Raw genomic sequence first — 15,934 nt, forward strand, 5'->3', positions numbered from 1 at the left:
TTATTGCATAATGATGTTTAATTAATAAAAAAATTTAAACTTTTTTTTTTTTTTGAGAAACTTGTTTACTATATTATTGAATTGACATTGAATTTTTAAGTCATTGATATTAAAATTAGTAGTAATTTACTAATTTTAACATTTTCCTTAAAAAAAATTGCATCAAGAAAAATCGAGCCACCTCGTTTCCCAAATTGCAATAAATTAAAAATTCATTGATCATATATCTCTGTCCCTTGTTCCACATGTCATGATCTTACACCAATCAACTTATTGATTCCACATGTCATGATCTTACATAACTTGTTGATGTCAATTCAAATTTCCACATGTTATTATATTACTTGTAAGCTGTGACTAAAGCGCAGGTACAAGACCGTAAGACTAGGGAGAACCATCTAGGAATTTACAAACATTAATTTGGTTCTCTCCTTGCTCTCCAAGCTCCTCCTTTTTTCTTTTTTTCTGTTTGTTATGATGAGTGCTCTCCAAGCATTTGGAGTCACCAGCAATATAAAATTCATTAGTCATATGTATCACTATCCCTTTTCTTGATGCTATATCATTGGCCATTGCCATCTCTGATTTATCATTATAAATAGAGCACCTTACTCCTCAAATTCTCATCAATCACACACTTCATTCATTTCAAACTTTGCTTTGCCAAAGAAACTACAACCTTCTTTCACTCCAATCAAAAACTTCTTCTAAGTCAACAACAGAAGAAAAAAGCAATGACACTTTTCTCAGCCTTCTTCAAATGTTTCGTGCCCTCCTCATTGTCACAAGTCTCAGATGGTGCCATGAAAGCAGGGTCATCAGAGAAATCCAAAAGCAAATCAAAATCAAAACCATCCGGAGCTCCGATTGTTGTATCCTACTTCCCAGTTAATTCAAACCTCTCCCGCTTGTAGTAATATACTAATATATAATATATATGACTACAAGACGTTGAGCTGTATAATGGTATGGTTATTCCCTGCAATGATGAAATTTTACGGTATTTACAGCCGAAAGGTAAAGTTTTCCTCCAAACCAATTCAAATAAATCTTTTCTAACCCACTACATGATGATTTATAAAAATATCCACATGTATTATTTAAAAACAAAATCACACTACTCGTGAAAAATGTCATATGACTAATAATACACGTGGATGGTCTTTTCAATTTTCATGTAGTTGATTGGAGGAAATTTGATTTGGAGGTAAACTTTTCCCATTTGAAAATACTTCAATTGAGCAATTTTGTCAAAGGAATATTGATGGAAATAGCTGTTTCATGGGAATCTCAACTATGGCTTGGATTTTTCATGGTAGTCTTTAGCATGTTGTTTTGATTATTTTCTTAGAGTGGGGTTATGGGGAGGAGGTATGGACTCTGAATAATTTTTAACAAAAATCAACAAAAATAAAGCATGAAGAAGATGTTGCAATATAACTTATCTAAATTAGTGTAAGCATTTGTTTATCCTTTTCAAGTGTATATTTGGCTCCATATTAAAAAAAAAAAACCAATTTATTTTACTATTCAGCTTATTTTTGGTACTATTCATGAGTCCTACTGCACTTTTTGATACTATTCATGAGTCCCATTGTACTATTTTAGCCAACTTTTACGTTTATCTACAGTACTTTTAACAAAAAATTTTCAATTTCAACAAAATAAACAGATTCCAAACAAACCCTAAATATAAGCATTAACAAGCAATAAGCAATGTAGGATCGATTGTAGCATTGATTTCAATACAATTGGGTATACTATATTACAATTTTGAGATTACAACCACACAAAAAACTGTATTTTGAACAAGTGTTGGCTTTTTTTGGGGAAGGACTAAGGACCATGTTGTATAAGTCAAAAACGGTTTCATATCGCTTCATTTCAGCAAACGGCTAACAGCATAATATTTGTGCTTTAATGTGTAAGCAGAGACAAAAATTAGAAAACGAAAGGAACCTACCATTCCTTGTATGCGTACCTTCGCTTGTATGCAAACTAATTCGTTATACCCTTTTGTCTCTCTACAAACAATCCAGTTAATCTATTCACCTAGATTACATCAATATGATGTTATCACTTATCACATTCTCTTGAACCAATGACCAACACGTTCAAATTAGCTTCTACAAGAAAAAATTGACCCCTTCCATTACCAAAACCAAAATAGCACTTAATCAAAATATTCAGTAGAGGAAACAACATCAAAGATGCTTCTTAAGTTTATATTAGATCAATTAGAAAATAAATTCTCTTCATATATTAGACAACTTGTATTGATGTTTCATTCGAGCAGATTTTAGATGAGGTTTTCACTTTTCAATTAGGTTTTTATTTTTTAAGAAATTGTAAAGACTCGCTCGAGATTGAACCACATCACCCGCGATCTCAAAAGTAAATTAGTAAATTAGTGATAAATAGTCCATAATTACCTTTTTCTCTCATGTGTGCGTGTGCGAGCACGCTTGTGCATGTGTTGTCCTTCCCCACCATTTCTCTTCATTTTTACCTTTCATTTTTAAACAATAATTTATTTTCTTCTTTTTTTTTGGGTAGAAAAACACAATAAATTTCACAACTTTAATCAAAACATTTGAGATGAAGATGGTAAGTAAAACAACATTATTTTAACATAAAACCACCCAGAACATCAACTTCATTGTATAATAATAATCACAATCTACCTTCTCATCTCAGTAGTTATAAAATTGGTGGTAAATCTAGAGACTCATTATTAATCTTTTACTTTTATCACACTCTTTTGGAGTACTAGGGAGACAAAACTAGATAAAAATGTCGTTGTCTAGAGTCTCATCCTCATCCACAATCTTGATAAATCAACGGGCCAAATTCCAGCTTGTAATCCAACTATAGATATTTGTGTAAGATTCGCTGCTCCCCACGTATTTGCCAAAGACCACAGTGATAGCTCCTCGTGAATATTCCACCAACCAAAACCATTGCATTTACGTAATTTCCACAACCTTCAACCACCTCATACAAACTCACTCGTGTCTATCTTCACAAGCTCTTATATTGTCTTTGCTACTTTGTCAGCCATACAAACATATTGAAAGAGAGAGAGAGAGAGAGAGAGAGAGTAAGAAAGAGATGGGGGTGGTGATAATAGATGGATCAACGGTGCGTGACTTTGTGAGCGATGAGGCTCAGTTCAAGAAGAGCGTGGACGAGAGGTTTGCAGCTTTCGATCTCAACAACGATGGTGTTCTTTCGCGCGGCGAGCTCCGCAAGGCCTTTGAGTCCATGAGGCTCCTGGAGACCCACTTCGGCATCGATGTGGTGACCACTCCGGATCAGCTATCCCAGCTCTACGACTCCATATTCGAGAAGTTTGACTGTGATCGCAGTGGGACTGTGGATGTGGAGGAGTTCAGGGCAGAGATGAAGAAGATCATGCTTGCTATTGCTGATGGGCTAGGGTCCTGTCCCATTCAGATGGCTCTTGAAGATGGTGATGAAAGTTTGCTTAAAAAGGCTGCAGATCTTGAGGCTTCTAAGTCTAATTCTAAGGCCTCCTCCTAGTCCCAGTCCTCATCATTCCTTAACAATCTTATCCAATCCAATCTCACTGCTATGCATTGCAGATGCTTCTTCTGGGCTGGGTTTCTAGTTTCCACTATATATATGCATTTTTTTTTTGGTGAAAAAAAAGTAAATTATGTATATATATGCATATTATGAGTGATGTTTTTCGTGTAGTCTTTCTCTCTATTATGTGCAATATTTTTATCTAATCTAAATAAGTGCGCAAGCACAAAATTAAGTGCCTGTTTGGTTTACTCAAAACTCAATTTTCATATCTCATTTTTCATCACTCAAACTCAGTTTTCATAGACTCGTATCTCTATCTCTACTTTTTCCTTAACTCTTATCTTATTTTTGTTTGGTTTCAAATCTGGGTGAGCTTAACTCAAAGAAACCAGAGTGAAAAACAAAAACAAAAAACAAAAAAAAGAAGATGAAAGAACCCAGCCGTGAAGAACCAAAAAAAAAAAAAAACAAAAGAAGCAGCTGAAGGAACCCAGCTTGAAGAAGAAAAGAAAGAAAGAAAAGAGAAAAGAGGAGAGGGAGAGAAGAAATATCAGTACGGTGGAGAGAAAAAGTGAAATAGAAAAAAGATGTTTGAGCCCATGTGTGGTCTTGAGTGTGAACGTGGGTCTCAAAATTATCAAGTGGGTCTCAAAATATAAAAAAATGTGTAATTATTTTTAAAAATTGAAAAGTATCGTATAAAATTCCATATCAAATGGCCCTCTTGTTTTTGTTTTCCATTATCCAAATTTAAAATTTTGAGTTTTTGAGAGATGAAAACAAAATATCTAAAACCAAAGTCAAACACTACATCATTTATGGGACACACAAGTTTTGAATGATAGATCATGAAAATTAAGTGATATTCTAAGTTGTTCATGACTCCAACACCTAACTTTTAGGAATGGACTATTATTCTAACACAACTTCACGTCTGTGGATTAAGACTATTCCTTTCTATATGCAAGGTGTCCTATGGTCACTAGTGTGCCAGTGCACAAACGAAATGACAAATACAGTGGTCGGGTAGTGAAATTAGTGTGGATTACACTGCCTCTAAACTTTACAAATTTTCAACGCAACTCACAAGAAAAGGAATGCTCATGTCCCAAGGGGAATGCTCGGATGGGGACAGCAGGGAAAAATTTTTGCTTGACGAGCCTGTGTTAATGGGCTTCCAACAAAGGTTAACTTGCAGACGAGAGGAATTAATGATGGTGTGCTCTGTCCGGGTTGTGGAGTTCCAGAAACCATTTCTCATGCTTTAATTGATTGTGAGGTAGCCAAAAGAGTGAGATTGTTGGAAAGATTGTCCTGTAAATCTAGTGTCTAATCACTGGGATGTTTCTGACTCAACTCTTGAAATTATTGCGGTTGGGACCTTCACGGATTTGGAAACTTTTTTTGTGACGGCTTGGGTGATATGGTATAATAGGAATCAGATTGTGTTTGAATACACTTGTCAACTCCCCTATCAGATATGGAATTTTGCTATGGATTATTTGAAAGATGTCCATGGAACTAGGAGAAGTCAGCTCCTACATCGGACTGTGGAGAGCGGCAAGTGGGAAACTCCACCTCGTGGGGCCGTTAAAATCAATGTTAACGGAGCCATTTCTGAGCAAGGAAGAAATTCTGGGATTGGCGTGGTCATTAGGGACTTCAGAGGAAAGGTCATCGCTGCTTGCTCTAAATATCTCGTTGGTCTATTCTCAGTGATGGAAGTGGAGTTGCTGGCTGTTGAAACAGGTATTTTGCTTGCAAAAGAGTTGAAGATACCAAATATTGAAGGGTATTTCACCGAAATCCCAACTTGTGAGAAAAAAAAAAAAAAAAAAAAAAAAAAAAAAAAAAAGAAAACACACGCCAAAGAAAGCAATCACACGCACAAAACAATATTTACGTGGTTCAGCAATTTGCCTACATCCACAGAATTGCAGGAATTTCATTATTATCAGGGAAAACTACAAAGTGCGAATACAGATATTCTCACTCTCAAAAACACGGCAACACCACCTTTAAAACCCTAATCACCAAAGTCGGTTCCTATATACAAAACGGGCCCAAAAAATTTTCTCGGGGGCGTTGCCCCCAAACCCCCAAAAGGCTTGTCCATGAGCACTCCAACTTGGGCCGACAACTCCATGGACTAAGCCTCAATAAATCTCTTATTTTAAATCACGCAATATTATTCGAGTCAAATCAAGTCATCAAACTAGATCAAACAAACTAGGCTCACACAAAGCCCAACAAATATCATTATTGAGTCTAATGCGTTGGCAGTAATTCAAAGCATAGACAAAAGGTGAAATTGGTGGCTACCTTGGTCATTTAGTACATGGTATAATTCTCAGCCTTAAGGACTTTATTAGCTAGAGCTTAAACCATGAGAAAAGGAACTACAACAGAGTTGCACATGAGTTAGCACAAGAAGCCAAAAAAAGAGAATAATCGAAGGTTTGGAAAGGGACTTATCCTTCCTTGATCTCTCAACTAATCCAAAATGATTGTATTTAGTTGTTTTTTTTTTTTCTGCTGGTTGTCATCTCTGTTGGTGTTCAATTTCATGTTGAATGAAAGTGAATGTTTTCATATCAAAAAAAGAAAAAAGTATATTTATTGATCAATAGCCTTCCGTTTGAAAAAATGTAAATACACAATCAGCACAAATAAATTTTGATAAAAAAGAATGATCTATAGTTAAGGAAAGACTATTCCATTATAAAATTGAAACCAAGCCCATATGGATACTGGAAGCAGAGTATTGGTCATTAGTGAGATAAGAAGCAAATTTTTTTTTTAAAAAAGAGTGATTATGTTTGCAAAACAACATACTTTTTTAAAATATATATTTATAAGTAATTGCAAAACATCATCTTTCCCAGGAAATGAAAAAGAATTTAAGTTACCAATAGATAAGACCAACCATTCTAAACTACATAGATTCAAATACTTTTCACACTTAAGCATGAAATAATTTCATTCTAAATCATAAACTTAAGCTTAACCTAAAATGAAAAAATATTGGTTTTCCATGGATTACAGAGAACTCATGAGCAGAACTGATTTGATCTTGTTTTTAATGTCATCAATGCTATATAAGCTCAACAGCTTAGATAACAAATGAAGCAGAATGACAAGACAATGGAACATTATCATGGAGATTTGCTTAAACTAATGAGACTCTTAATTTCTCCACTTTTTCAACACATTTTACTGAAACAAGGCCAAAAGATTTGTAGGAATTCATACAGACACTGTGAAGCAATTCCAGCTTAAAGCCAATAGGCTATGAATATGAGTACATGGAGACAATTCAAAGAGCTCAAGCTTATGTAAACACAAACTCTATTGTCCAACCACTAATTCCAATCATTTCATTTACAAGTAAGCAGACGATTCAGAGAATGCACACATGTGACATTGTGTCCTAACATGTGAATAGAACTAGTTGATCATGTAATAAAAAAACTATACCAAGTAATTTGTCAACACCCACCACCAATTTGTGTAAAATCTATTTTCTTTTGACAGTAATCATCAAGGAGAAAATCTCTTATGTATGGCAAGTTAATCCACCACCACAGCACTGCTATTAAATAATTTTTTTTCTCTCACATTAGTAATATAAATGATCAAACCAACATTCAGTACTGGACACTTCAAATGCATCAAGGAAAAAGTCTTAGTAAACATGTCACAACACATGCAGTCTAGGAATAGCACAAGGAAGAAATCAAATGCAAAACATAAAACACTATTCAAAGTAAATAGAGTTTAAGAGAAAGGGGTCAGAGAGTAATCATTTCTTATGACATCTACAAGCCTTAAAGCTTTCATAGTTTGATGGTATTGACATCATCCTCACTGCCTCTACAACTTACCAATTGAGAATCAAAAAACCATAAACTAATAATAATAAGTCAATAGCAGAAATTCCATGGCAGATACTCAAACCGTAACAAAATGGAATTAGGCACACCTATTACAGAAAAAAAATAAATTCTTTGCCAAGATATGCCAACCTACACAAATGGGGTAGAACATATTAAGAAGAATATCTTAAGAATAATATATTAAGATATTACCATAAATTCGTAGAACATAATATATATAAAAACACAACAGACACGATAGCCTATTGTATTATATAAAACCATAATCTATGTATTTATGGTAATATCCTAATATATTCTAACAGAATCAATCTATGTTTGTACCAATTCACTCCACCCTTTCCTATTGTTCCGGCAGTACAAAATAAAAGAAAGCCAGTTGCTTGAAGTACCCTCCACCAAGGGTGCACAGATCCTGACTCTCACATGTATGTTTTAGGATCCAAATACCTTGAACCTAAAAGCATGTGAGAGGGGGGCACATGAGCACATGGGATAGGGTATCTAAGCACTAAAGATAATGGTTAATTGCAATAGAATTGGTATAAAAATTTCAGACCCAGTCTCATTCCCTAATGGCTACATTAATCAAAATTAATACCTAACCCAAAAGGGGATTTAACTGAGAATCTTATTCTTACATATAGGAGCATCTGAGAAAGCATAAACCATATGAACATCAGAGACTCTAATTTATTGCCTTTTTGAGATTTGAAGGGTGTGTGAGATTCTATAATGATGTAATGAAAGTAAAAATAAATAAATGCGAGAATAAAGACTAAAGCAACATGAAGCAGTAATAGAAAGAGAAAGATCTAACCTTTGATTGAAGTTATTTGAAACTTGATTAAAGGTTTTAACTTTGATTATAAGATATGATGATAGAGAGAGAAGTGTGAAGAAGGAAGATGATAAAGAGAGAAATAGGAGCCCAAAATAGTAAAAGGTTAAGCGAGTATTAAGAGAGAGAGAGCGCACCTTTTGGTATTGGGAGTGAGTAGAAGGTGAAGATAAAAAAGAAAAAACGTCGCCTGAGAGATTCGAACTCTCGCGGGGAAACCCCATGTACTTAGCAGGCACACGCCTTAACCACTCGGCCAAAGCGACGCTTCTTGTTACCACGATTTCATTTATTCGTATCTATACGTTACACTACCTTAAAATAAGACCAATGTTACTTTTGGGTCTACAACATTTTTACAACAAATCATATATGGTTAATTGTTAGTTGTCCAAATTTGAACCTATCACTGAGATTACTTTTTTGCCCCAACAATAACAATCCGTAACAACTTGCCACTTAGGATTTATTGTGAACATAATATTTCTCTTAAAATAATGCAAGAAAAGGGAAAATTTTGCAAAATAGCATCTAACCAAAGTCCAAAGTCATTTAGATATGTAGCATTTTTTTTAAATTCAAATTTGTCAAACTCAAGTTCCGAATGAAACTCGAGTTCTAAGCAAAATTTGAGTTTTAAGTGTTACGTTTGATCAAATTGTCATAATACTTGGAATTCAAGTTTAGTAAACTTGAGTTCCACTTAGAACTTGAGTTTGTCAAACTCAAGATATAATAAAAATAACTTTGGCGGTGCTTTGTTCCTAAATTATTCGTAAATTTATGCTAAAATGCCGAAGAAAACGACAGTCAACTCAACAGTGAAAGTGAATAGCATTAAGCTAAGCATTCCTATTCCTAGCATATAGTATTTTTTTTTTAGATTTAAAGAATGAGACCCTCCACCAGTCCACAATTCCCTCTCCCTACCCTATTCCACTCCACCACTTACGATACAGCTGACCGACCTACCATAGATGCATTGAAACTTCCTATCTATCTCTCCTTTCTTTATGGAAAATGGGACCCACTTCCCCTATCAAAAATAAACCCACCAAACCAAGCAAAACAAAACAATACAAAACAGATTACAGAAAAGTGTGTTATCTTTCTCTCCTTCAATTTCCCAATTTCCAATTTCTAATCCATCCCGCCCCCACACCCACCGTCACCGTCACTATCACCACACAATGTAGTACTAAAACTGAAAAATACTCCTTACTATTGTCAATTTACTTTATGAAAAATATTAGGTAGAAAATAGTAGAGAGAAAGAGAGAGAATATCCTCTCTTCCTGAGTCGTGAGGTTGAGGCCAGCACCAGCCTCAGCACCTAGCACCTAGCAGCATGAACAGCACCAGATGCGCCACCGACACCAGAATGGCTGCTGGGCTTCCTGAGAGCGAAGAAGAAGAAGAGATGCAAAGGCAAACATACACATACTGGTGCCATGAATGTGACATGAGCGTTAATTTGATCTCTCTTTCTCTTTCCCATTCCCAATGTCCTCACTGCAACAGTAGCGATTTCCTCGAGCTCATGGATTCCACCATAGCTACAACAACTACCCAACAACAAGACTCTTACTTTCTTGACAACCCCACCCTCCTCCACCGCCTTTTCCTCCTCCACCACAACGAAGAAGACAACATCAACAACAACAACCACGTTGACTCCTCTTCTCTCTCCACCATCACCATCTCCTCATCCATGCTGGACTCGGACCCAGTCCTTCTCTGTGCCATTTGCAAGGACGACCTTCTCCTCCACTCTCAAGCCAAGCAGCTCCCTTGCTCCCATCTCTACCATTCTCAATGCATTCTCCCCTGGCTCTCTTCCCACAACTCCTGCCCTCTCTGCCGCTTCCAACTCCCCACTACCACCACCGCCGCCGCCGCCGCCACTACCGGGACACTCTCCTTTCTTGATTTCCTCCATGATGAGGTGGAGCAGGAACAGGATTGGCTTGGCTTTACCAACACTCTCAGGCACATTGCCCGCAGACAAACCATGGTTGCTGCTGCTGCTGCTTCTGGTGATCAACATTTGGGCCTTAATGACAATGACCACAATGCTCATATCATTCTACCTTAATTTCCTGGTGGGTCTTTTTATTTTTCAATTTTCCAATTTCATTCTTTGATTTTCTCTACCAAAGTTCACGTCTTTATTATTTTTCAACAATTTTCGTATGTGGGAATTACAGGCCTTTGCATTTTTGTTCATGATAAAAGTAAAACACTTTCATTAGATCAGCTGCATAACTCAAAGCCACGCATATAGCTTTGCCTCTATCCATGCTATTCTAGTATTTAATTCCTCTTCTTCCTCCACGTGTGTTTTCTGTCTTTTGAATAGCAGGAAAGGTTCGCTCTGAAAAGGAAAATTAATATAAACAACTTTACTTGGGTATTAAGTATTAACAAAGATATTTTCATGCCTTCCAAAAGACCATAACTTCTTGTTTCACACAATTCTGCTGCTGACACTAGATAAAGAAACCAGCTTTAAAATAATGATTATGTATATGAAGCGGAAATATGGCCTTACTAACTATACTCCTTCTAGTATAAAGTCAATATAGCTTTAAAAGTGTGAAGAATTATTTGTTTGGCATTTTCAGGGTTTCTAAGTTGACTATCTATTTTCAAGTACTAGAATCAATGCTTGTTTTACCCCAATGGTTACGGCTTCCAGTAACTATACTTTGTCTTAGATTAAGCTCATAGGTGATCATTTTTTTTTTTTATTATTACTCATAGTTGTGCAATTTGTTGAATCTATTACCAAGCAACCCAACCTTTAATTTAATTCTTATTTTCTAGTTATATGACTAGAGTTCTTGAAGCTGTGAGAGAAATTTGTGTTTTTTGTTGAAATTGGTTGTCTGATGGGTTATGCCTCATGTGCAGCATCTGATGCTTGGTAGTTTATTGGCCAATATATAACAATTGTTTATTATGCTTTGAAGTAATGGAAGTAGTGATACCTAAATCTTTCAGGTTTGATTATATTTTTTTGTCAACTCACAGAGTATTATGGTTCCAATTAGGTAAATAATATTTCTCTAACACTTTTAGAAAGATAAATTTATGGTTCCCTATGGTTTTCCTGTACCTTAATGATAAAGTTGCTGTAGATGTTTCCACTAATGTTCTCAAATATTGCATCTAAAAGCATGTGTTTATGCTGCCTTATTTCTGTCTGATGAAAAATAAGTCTGAACACTAATGGAGCTAATAAAAAAGTACGAAGAGCAATGAAAAAAGATGGGCACAATGGAGAATTTATTGGTATGTGTAGTGCAGCAGCAGTTGAATTATAATAATGGTCATGTCTGTGCACTGTAATGCCTTTTTTATTCTAATTCCCTCTGAAATTATTTTGGACTTCAACACAGCATCTTCAAATTAAATCAGTAAGTTAAATTGAATTGAAGAATGCTATATAACTGCAAGTTTAAGTGAAATAATATTTTTGACAGAAAATTCCAAATATCTTTGATTTGTGGGTTGAGGTCATTAATGCTTGGACCATGATTTTGATTATTACACTTGTTTAGTGGATATAATCTCTCAGATGTTCTTTTAAGCAATTACACTGACCCTCACCCTTGGGCTTGGGGTACATTTGTTGTTCAGCAATATCAAAATGAAAAATTGTGAACAAATTTGAAATTTTTTTTACTACTCATAGTTGAGCAATTCATTGTGATGATATTTGATTGCCGCTCCTTATGCTGCTGCTACTTTCTCTGGCTCCCCCTTAAAGAACAGCTTTCAACTTTCTTCCTTCTCTTTGCTATATAAATACTTTGGTACTGAGAATATAAAATAGGAAAGGTCCTAAATGTATTGGAAGATATAATGGTTGAAGAGGAGCGGTTGGGGGTTTGTGGGAGATTGCAAATAAACGTGAGGAGATGAGGTAAAGGGAAAGAAACCCACCAAAAAAAGGGGTAATTGTAGTAGTAGTAGTAGTAGTAGTAATTGTTGCAGCAGTAGTAATGAGTGTGGCTGTTCTGTAGCACTTGTAATAGAAGACTTTTCCACCAGCACATCTGCCGTACAGTTTTGTATTTCATCAAACAGCTGCGGGAAGCATCTATATGCCCTTCTTGTATTTTGGATTCAACTTCATTATTCTTTCTGGTTTATATTTTTTTACTTTATTGATGGTTTCTCAACCACTTCATTTGATCATCAACAACCATCTATATTGTAGCTCAAGAGCTTTCATTAGTCCAATTGGTCCAGAGTTCCAGTTTGGAGTTGTCCTCCAACTTAAATCAGGATAGTACATTTCTATAAAACTCACATCAAATGTATGCTCGCACAAAATTAAAACTTGAAGTTACTTCGAGCCAAACAAATGAAGACATTATTCTTTTCTGAATTTTGCAAATGGGAAAATAAATTTTTTTTTTTTTTCATTTATTTCATTAGTCCTTTCTTGTTTAGATGCAATAGGTAACTCTGGTGTCTCTAAATATTCACCTAAAAATCTGTGACAAGGCAAGCAATGTATCTGAGAGAGATGGGGGACAGGCTTTATACATATTAAGTAGGCTGTGTTTGGTATCAAGTTGTTGCCATATATCTAGTTCTGGCATTTTTATGGCTTAATTCAGTAATTATGTTGGAATTTCTTAAGTCTGGATGTATTTTCAGTCTGCTCATTAGTTTGTATTTGCTAATTGACACATTGAGTTTTTTTTATTTATAATATTTCTGCTACTCTGTTTGATAATCAACATCCCTTTATCTCAGCTCATGCTGAGATTAGTTTGATTGGTCAGAGCAACTTGAAATGCTTTATCACCAGTTTGAAGATTTCCACCAATTCGGTGTTATGTCAGGATGGTACATTTCTATAAAATATAGATCTATTTTAGTTATGTGCTTTCCTGTATCAACTTTAAGTTGAATTCTATGCAAACAAATCAAGAAATCATCATGTGTATGCGTTTCTATGTTGCAAAGTAAACATAATTTTGTATCATCTGTCACCTACTGCCTTTCATTGGATAAACACCGGTGGCCCAGGAATATCTTCCCAAAAACTGTGACAAGACACGAGTTGTATCTGAGAGAGATGGGAGATGTAGAGATCAGAATTACTCATATAATGTACATAGTCTTGGTTGATTTCTACTTCTTGCTGCATTTCAACTGACTTCTATCTCATTTTGATGTCCTTATAACTTATTGCAGGTAATGTATATAATTTGTTATTAGGAGAATCTGAATTCAGTCATTGAAGAGCTTCTGATGAAGTGTAAATCTGCAACGGATAATTGTACTTTTTTCCTGTTCCATTTTTGCTAGGTATAGTGCACCGCCCAATAAGATGATAACCTGGTTTTATGTGTGACTATTGTGCAATACCTCTCTCTCTCTCTCTCTGTCTCACTGAATTGAATATTATGTAAACCAAACTCTCCTTCGATTTCAATAAAACAGAAGGTTAAGTTGCTATTTTAGTGTACCAGTAAAGCTTTGATCTGAGTATTTATTTATGATTTCACTTCTTTGCATAACTATTTTGATGCCACCCATGGAACTTTACCTTTTACTTTAATACACCCTCTAGAATTGCTTTTGCAACTGCATCATTGCCTTCTTTATTGTACAATAATAGAATTTGGCTTACGGATTTTATAGTAAATTCTGTTGTGTTTGGATTGTAACTCTCAACATGTTTATATGAGGTCCATTTGATTTTGTCATCCACTCAGCTAGGGGTGTGCATGGCTCGGGTTGATGAGATTTTTTTATCCAACCCAACCCATCACAGGAGTTCAACCGAACTCATATGAATTAGGTTGGGTCGAGTTGAACCCATGAGTTGGCCAACTTTTTTTATTATTATTACTACTATTATTATTAAATTGAGCAGAAAAAAATTTATTCCACTTGCCACCTGAGTTGATAAGTAAAATATAAATAAACTAGTATTTCAACTTAGTTATAAACAAAATATATCCAATTGAATTGATAAACAAAATATACATGAATTAATATCCCAACTCAGTTATAAACAAATATAAATGGAGGGGGAGAGTGGGAATGGGAAGTGGTAGAGAGAGAAATAAGATTGTTAAGGTTTGCGAGATAATTGAGTTTTATATAAGAGCTTAATAGAGAAAAAATTAACTAAAATATTATTAATTATAATATTAATATATATAAATATATAATTTGAATTTTAAATATATAAGTGGGTCGGGTCGGGTCAGGTCGGGTTAGGCGGGTTTGTGATTATTACGACCTAAACCCAACCCAACCCACTATTAAAAAATTTTGCATAATCCAACTCAACCCACCAACCTCTAAAAACCGACTCACCAACCCAACGAATTGAGTTGGGTTAGGTTGATGGGTTAGCTACACACTCCTACACACTTAGCTAATTGATTAACGTCAGGCCAACCCCAACCATTTAGGTAGGATCTGTCATGGGTGTCATCCAACTACACAAGGAAGAGTTGCTTGTGAAGAGGTGTATAAAATTTTCTAACATTTTCTTCTACTCAATTCTCTCCCCCACCAATGAGCTATAGCTTGACCAACACTTCATAGCTCCTACACACGGAAGAGTCGCATGTGAAGGGACATATAGGGTCCGTTTGGATTGAACTTATTTTTGTTGAAACTAAAAACTGAAAACACTGTAGCAAAATAATTTTTAAATGTGTGAATAGTACCGTGGATCCATTTTTTATTTATATTTTTTCTGAATAGTGTGTGAACAGTACTGCTACAGTTGTGAATAGTAAATTTTGTCTCCCTAAAACGCGTGAATGAAAAAAAAAAAAAAAACGCTGAAATGAAAACACAGACGCCGAATCCAAACCGGCACATAGTATAGAGTTTTATACATTTTCTTCTTCACAATTATTTCACAGTGCTAATGAGCTATAGACTAATTGACAATTCCTTATTCTCCCATAATAATCAGATGAAGGGTAAGGTGATGTCTTCAAGACTCGCTAGGTGCAGGTGTTCATATCAATTTTTAAAAATAAAAATAAATAAATAAAATCTCTCACAGCATGTCATTGCAAACCACGCAAGAGGATTATGCATGTGAGTTTTGATTTGCCCAAGAATTAGGCAAGTAGTACAACTCCAATCATATTGACTTGGAATTTCTTTGTGAAAGAGTAAGAGACTTCTTTGGAAATGGGCAATTTCATTTCAAAAGGACCGTTATACAGTCAGTTCAAAAACTCAACCCAAATAGGATCGAATTCTATTAAGATAAGCAATTTTGAATCTTATTGAACAAAATTAAAACTCCTTAGGTACCTTTTTTTTAAAAAAAATCAGCTCTTTAATTAGGTACTTGATCCTAGAAAAAAAAATTCTTGTAATACTTATCAAGGAGAAAAAGTGTAGCTAAGGGACAAAGAAATGTGAGGTGGCACCACATAAATATATTGGCAGTCGTATGCGACTCTTGTTGTCCAAGTTCATGGTCAGCATTGTTGTGGTCCTTGTCACTTTCACGGCTCTTTCCTTTACTCTAAAATCTAAATCCAATAATGCAATGTGAATCATGTGATGTTTTAAGGTTGGTTGTATATGCTTTTAATAATTTAGAACAGAAAAGGGATTTGGCTACCTTATTGTGTGGTTAACA

The 15,934-nt window shown here is 35.1% G+C and overlaps 2 protein-coding genes and 2 non-coding genes across 4 annotated transcripts; 2 read left to right on the plus strand and 2 right to left on the minus strand.

Annotated features, from left to right (window-relative positions):
- Positions 1-2,711: 2,711 nt before the first annotated feature.
- LOC126724155 (uncharacterized) lies at positions 2,712-3,789 on the plus strand. Its single transcript, XM_050428495.1, has one exon. It carries the CDS (start codon positions 3,112-3,114, stop codon positions 3,541-3,543), a length of 432 nt encoding a protein of 143 aa, XP_050284452.1. The 5' UTR covers positions 2,712-3,111; the 3' UTR covers positions 3,544-3,789.
- A 3,550-nt stretch (positions 3,790-7,339) lies between these two features.
- LOC126724612 (small nucleolar RNA snoR116) lies at positions 7,340-7,425 on the minus strand. The gene has a single exon (XR_007655055.1). It is a non-coding gene; the product is annotated as a small nucleolar RNA snoR116 (small nucleolar RNA).
- Positions 7,426-8,473: 1,048 nt separating this feature from the next.
- TRNAS-GCU (transfer RNA serine (anticodon GCU)) lies at positions 8,474-8,555 on the minus strand. The gene has a single exon. It is a non-coding gene; the product is annotated as a tRNA-Ser (tRNA).
- Positions 8,556-9,430: 875 nt separating this feature from the next.
- On the plus strand, positions 9,431-13,767 carry LOC126724156 (uncharacterized). Its single transcript, XM_050428496.1, has 2 exons — positions 9,431-10,391; positions 13,504-13,767. The coding sequence occupies exon 1, from the start codon at positions 9,638-9,640 to the stop codon at positions 10,382-10,384; it is 747 nt and encodes a 248-aa protein (XP_050284453.1). The 5' UTR covers positions 9,431-9,637; the 3' UTR covers positions 10,385-10,391; positions 13,504-13,767.
- Positions 13,768-15,934: the final 2,167 nt, after the last annotated feature.

The sequence above is a fragment of the Quercus robur genome, chromosome 4 (genome assembly GCF_932294415.1).
Source record: "Quercus robur chromosome 4, dhQueRobu3.1, whole genome shotgun sequence".
Lineage (NCBI taxonomy): Eukaryota > Viridiplantae > Streptophyta > Magnoliopsida > Fagales > Fagaceae > Quercus > Quercus robur.